Genomic DNA, 6,093 nt, shown 5'->3' with positions numbered 1-6,093 from the left:
CGATTGCCACATGTTCAGTGGTAGAAATTAATAATTTTTTAATTAATATTTAAAAAACATAGATCACATTCTACCTAACACATTTCTATTTACCTATTTATACCTATTTATCTATACAAGGAAACATCTAGAATTCAAATCTGAAAGCTTTTGTCTTAAAGGCCAAGTTTGACGATTTGAATTCTAGATGTTTCCTTGTATAGATAAATAGGTATAAATAGGTAAATAGAAATGTGTTAGGTAGAATGTGATCTATGTTTTTTAAATATTAATTAATTCTACCTAACACATTTCTATTTACCTATGTATACCTATTTATCTATACAAGGAAACATCTAGAATTCAAATCTGAAAGCTTCTGTCTTAAAGCCGAAGTTTGACAATTGCCACGTGTTCAGTGGTAGAAATTAATATTTAAAAAACATAGACCACATGTTTTGTCTTAATTTTTCTATTTGTTACTAATTTTTTAATTAATATTTAAAAAACATTAATTTCTACCACTAAACATGTGGCAATCGTCAAACTTGGCTTTTAAGACGGAAGCTTTCAGATTTGATTTCTAGATGTTTCCTTCTATAGATAAATAGGTATAAATAGGTAAATAAAAATGTGTTAGGTAGAATGTGGTCTATGTTTTTTAAATATTAATTAAAAAACATAGACCACATTTAGATTGCCACATTAATTAATTCTATGTTTTCTAAATATTAATTAATTCTACCTAACACATTTCTATTTACTTATTTATACCTATTTATCTATACAAGGAAACACATTTTTATTTAGAATGTGGTCTATGTTTTCTAAATATTAATTAATTCTATCTAACACATTTCTATTTACCTAATTATACCTATTTATCTATACAAGGAAAGATCTAGAATTCAAATCGGAAAGCTTTTGTCTTAAAGGCCAAGTTTGACAATTGCCACATGTTCAGTGGTAGAAATTAATATTTAAAAAACATAGACCACATGTTTTGTCTTAATTTTTATAATTGTTACTAATTTCTACCACTGAACATGTGGCAATCGTCAAACTTGGCCTTTAAGACAGAAGCTGAAATTCTAGATGTTTCCTTGCTCTTCAAATATTAATTAAAAAATTAGTAACAAATATAAAAATTAAGACAGAACATGTGGCAATCGTCAAACTTGGCCATTAAGACAGAAGCTTTCAGATTTGAATTCTAGATGTTTCCTTGTATAGATAAATAAGTATAAATAGATAAATAGAAATGTGTTAGGTAGAATGTGATCTATGTTTTTTAAATATTAATTAAATAATTAGTAACAAATATAAAAATTAAGACAGAACATGTGGCAATCGTCAAACTTGGAGAAGGAATCTGACCAGTACCTTCTAAAACCTACCAACAATAATTTAGATGTGATGCAAACGTGAGGGCACTTGTGTTTGTAATAATTGGAGAAGGAATCGAACCAGTACCTTAGATTTTTAATTATGAAATTCATTTTCCATCTTACATCGCTGCCGTTCAAATTAAATTCATCCTGAACACTAATTATCAGCACTGGAAGCTAGATATTTCGAAATGGTCTTCAGCTACTATTTAATTACACGCGGCCTTCCATACGATAACATTTTTTTTTGGCTACTGTTGGGCTGATTGAGTGGCCGGTTTTGGTCAAACAGAAATGTTGATGCATTGTGGAGTTGTAATTCGCTTTTTAATTTGTCTCTGTTTGGTGCGCTTTACTGTTGCAAAATGTTATCCTCAAAAGTGTGGCTCAATGAGTGTGAGTTACCCTTTCTGGATAAACAATTCTAGTTGTGGATACCCTGGTTTTCATATCACATGCCAGAAGGATAAAGTTACTGGGATGTTAGCTCCGTTCTTTTATGTCAATGTTGGCAATTATACTGATGGGAAGCTTAAAGGTAACTATAAAGATGGGTTTCTTTATCCTTACAAGATCATAGAGATCGGTTATACAGGTTTCCTTGTCATAGACTCATATTATAACTATGCCTGGACGTGTGATAACACCTTTGGGACAACCTACTTTCATCTACCTTCAGAAGGGCCTTTCACTATTTCAAACTCTAATAAGTTCGTGGTTGTCGGCTGCAATACATCTGGTACCTACAGTTTTGGGGGTCTGGGAGAGGTGAGATGTGTAGCAATTTGTGACCCTCAAACTGATCGACCGTACTGCCGCTATGGGTGTTGCGAAATTAACCTTCCAAATAATTGGCCGGCAATAGATTTCACGGGAGGAGGTATGTTCCCTATATTCAATTCTAGTGATAAAAAATATTATAACGAGTGTGGTTTCTCCACCATATTCGACCCCTCGACCTTCAAGATCGTCGACAATAGATCAAACATTTATTGGGGAAGGGGAGGTGAAGTTTCTTATGGCCTCCGCCTTAATTGGGGTATCGGCCTTCACAATTGTTCCACGGCTAAAGCAACTACCAATTATTCTTGCTCCAGTAACGGAGAATGCATTGACTCCCCTTCAAGAAAAGGACACGTATGTAGATGCCTTCCTGGATATGAAGGGAATGGTTACTTCAATGGCACAGGTTGTAGAGGTATTCAGTGTCTTTCTTTATTATAGCTATCAATAGTATCATGTGTTTTCTTTCATAGCCATTGTTTTTTATCAAATCTCACGGCTTCTTATCATAGTGTTGATGACTGCTCAGACATAGACGAGTGCAGTGATAAAAGGTTGAATATGTGCGTCGGAGAAGAGGGAAGAGGTATGTGCGTGAACTCGGTAGGTTCCTATAATTGTTCGTGTGCAAAGGGTTATCAAGGAGATGGCTTTGTAAACGGGACAAGATGCATCTCCCCAAGTTCAAATCGCGCTATCTTTCCTCCAATTATAGGTAACCAAATATTAAATGCACTGCGTGTGTCTGTTATTTTAATTATTAGCTTTAAAGACATGCGAAAATAGGTATAATCTTAAAATTATAATATTATTTTAACGTGTGATCTGGTAAAATATACACAGGATCCGTCATTTCGTTTGTAGTTGTCTGTTTAGCAGCGTCTTTTGTGGTTTGGTGGCTAAAGAAACGCCACTTGAAAGTTGTGGAGGCCAAATATTTTCAGCAGCTGCAGCAGTACATCGCTTCTAGAGTGGGTAGAGAAAGCCTGAGAATGTTTTCTGCCAAAGAATTGGCAAGAGCTTCTAATAATTATTCAAAGGAAATGGTGTTGGGAAGTGGCGGCTTCGGAACTGTGTTTAAAGGCATTCTACTCGATGATACTCTTGTAGCCATTAAACAGTCCAAGCAAGCTTTGAATCTAGAGGATGACCATGAGTTTCTTAATGAAATTACAATTCTCTCCCAAATAAATCACAAAAACATAGTGAAATTGTTAGGGTGCTGCATCCAAGCTAAATTCCCATTGCTGGTATCTGAATTCATTCCAAATGGAACACTGTTTGAACATTTACACTCCAAAGAAGGGTTTTTGTCATGGGCTTCACGTCTGCAGATTGCAATCGAAACAGCGGAGGCTTTGGCGTATCTACATTCTGGAGCATCTCAACCCATTTTCCACAGGGATGTAAAATCATCTAATATTCTTTTGAATGAGAGACTCTCTCCCAAACTTGCAGACTTTGGGATTTCTCGTCTCATCTCCGCTTCCAATAACACACATCTCACCACTAGTATCGTGGGTACAAGGGGTTACTTAGATCCTGAGTACTTCCAAACGTTTCAACTCACTGAGAAAAGTGATGTATACAGTTTTGGTGTAGTCCTGGTTGAGCTTTTAACATCCCGGCTACCCATTTGCGCAGGAAAAGCCAGTGACGAGTGGAGTTTATCTAGTCTTTTCCTCTCCAGACTTAATCAAAACCGACTCAAAGAAATCTTGGATAGCAAAGTATTGGAGGAGGGAAACCTGCAACAGATGGAAGATACGGGAAGGTTAGCAAGAGAATGCCTTCATTTGGAAAGAAGGAAAAGACCGTATATGAAAGAGGTCGTGGAGGAACTTTTCTGGATAAGAGGCGGCACAAGAAAGACAAAATTCCATGATAGTGTAAAGTGTGACGATGCAATATTTGAGGATACCAAAATTTCCAGAGAAGCATCACAAACTTCATACGAATTCAGGAGTCATAGTTTTCCATCTGCTATTGCGGGTACGTCAGAGGAACCATTCAGTGCATTGATTGAGATGTCAACCCTGTCTGAACAGATTGACTTCAAAGGAAAGCATTACTAGACTGTGTTGGAATATGGAATTTCTTGGTGAACAGTAAATATCTTTGTTTCTAGAAGAGGTTTGCTAGTTTTCTTTAATGTAATATATTAGTCAGATCTTTAAGAAAGTTTTCAAGATCTATCTATATTGAGGTGTCATGTAATGCTTTATAATCAAGATGTTTATACGATCTTATGATGAAATGATCATGAGTAAAAGTGATTAGTGAAAGCTGTGTATTCAAGATTTGTATATATATAATCTTATATGTTCAAATTGAATAGAATTGAAGCTTGTTGAAGAATTCTAAAATTATTGGAAAAATACTAACTACTCACTGTTGGATTTTATTTATTTATTTATTTTTGTGCTTTTTCATAGCTTATTATTGCCTAATCAACCAACTCTTCATCAAACAATATGTTGATTGCGCCTTATCATGTCTTCTTCCTTGTCATGTCATGCAAGTTAAAGTGCCTTCATGTAGCTATCAATACATAGGCCATTGTAATTTTGTTTTCGGATCAATCAATAATATATGCCATGTATCTTGTAAAATATTTGTGTTCTTTGTATTGAAGGTTTTTCTATGTTTCATCTTTGCAAATTAAATCCTTTGTTTTTAAAGTATTGAGTTTGTATTTGTCTGCTTTGCTCCTCACTCAAAACCATCATCTTGTATCAAAGCCAAAGGAACCTCTACCTTTTATCTTTCTATTCTTTCTTTTCATTCTCTTGAAAGCCATCAATGGCTTCCATGTTTGGTGCATCCATATCTAGTTAGCAAACCTCTATTATCATACTAAAGAATTATGTGTATTGGTCTTTAACTATGAAACAATTGTTTCAGTCTCAAAATGTATGGGAGATATTTGAAAACTGTATTGTGGAGCCAATTGACGAGGTAGCATATAACATCCTTACACAAACTAATAAAGACACTTTCAAAGAATAGAGAAAGAAGGATGGGAAAGCTTTAGTATACATCCATCAAGCAATGGACAAGAGAATACTCCCAAGAGTAGAAGAAACAAAGCAAGCCAAGGAGGCATAGGATACACTACAAATTATTTACCAAGGTATGGAAAAGGTTAAAATCTCTAAATTAATCAATGAGAAACTTGAACTCAATAGAATCTTCCCTTAGTCATGTTGTTCTAATTAGAATAAATTGGGACAGGCCCGAACCTATACATAACCGCCACAAAGGTGCACACAGGAAGGAGTTCACAAGTAGTGAGACCACCAAGATCCTTTTCTGAAAAGTGGTTTTTGACCATAACCAAATTTTGTGGGAACAAAGTCCCACACACAAAATCACCTAATCAGAATAGAGGGATATATAAACATGCCCTAAACCATCCTCTTGAGAAACCCTCTTATACTGGGCACAAATAAGCCAAGAGAACAAACAACCAAAAGCAGTTTTGAAGGCTTTCTATAACATTTTTCTATAGGGTTACCTAAGAACGCTGATAAGACTCTAGAGACACCCAAGGACCTAGCGAGAGAAGAAAATCTGAGCCATTCCATAGTAACATCAAACAAAGAAACCATAGAATGAACTAGCACAAACAAGCTCAAGAGGTTTTAAAAGGCGCCCGTGAACCCTTGTCTTGACAAGAAACCTTCAAACAAACCATCAAAGAAAACCTCTATAAACTAGTTATCAATAGAAACACTAGGAATCAAAGCCTTGAAAGGAAGGAACATAGGGGGAGGGACCTCGAACTTCAACTCAAAGACAAGAAAATCCCAACTCAAACTCGAATCATAAATTCTTGATAAAATAATTCCAAACAATCACACCACATGACTGAGGTAATAGGGGGCAAAAGCAAAGATCCTAGGAAAAAGGACAACATCCTCCAATAGAAGAAAGAATCTAG

The 6,093-nt window shown here is 35.3% G+C and overlaps 1 protein-coding gene across 2 annotated transcripts; it reads left to right on the top strand.

Moving 5' to 3' along the window:
- The first annotated feature begins 1,589 nt into the window (after positions 1 to 1,589).
- Positions 1,590 to 4,429, top strand: LOC131065408 (wall-associated receptor kinase 2). Of its 2 annotated transcripts, none has more exons than XM_057999906.2 (3): positions 1,590 to 2,556; positions 2,680 to 2,865; positions 2,994 to 4,429. In XM_057999906.2, exons 1-3 carry the CDS (start codon positions 1,662 to 1,664, stop codon positions 4,223 to 4,225), a joined length of 2,313 nt encoding a protein of 770 aa, XP_057855889.1. In that variant the 5' UTR covers positions 1,590 to 1,661; the 3' UTR covers positions 4,226 to 4,429. The 2 variants fall into 2 exon arrangements, with proteins under 2 accessions (XP_057855889.1, XP_057855888.1); XM_057999905.2 differs by having other exon boundaries at positions 1,590 to 2,565.
- The last annotated feature ends 1,664 nt before the right edge of the window (positions 4,430 to 6,093 follow it).

Source organism: Cryptomeria japonica, chromosome 5 (assembly GCF_030272615.1).
Source record: "Cryptomeria japonica chromosome 5, Sugi_1.0, whole genome shotgun sequence".
Taxonomy (NCBI): Eukaryota; Viridiplantae; Streptophyta; class Pinopsida; order Cupressales; family Cupressaceae; genus Cryptomeria; species Cryptomeria japonica.
Note: the sequence above shows the minus strand (reverse complement) of the source record. Positions and strands in the feature narration are given on the sequence as shown.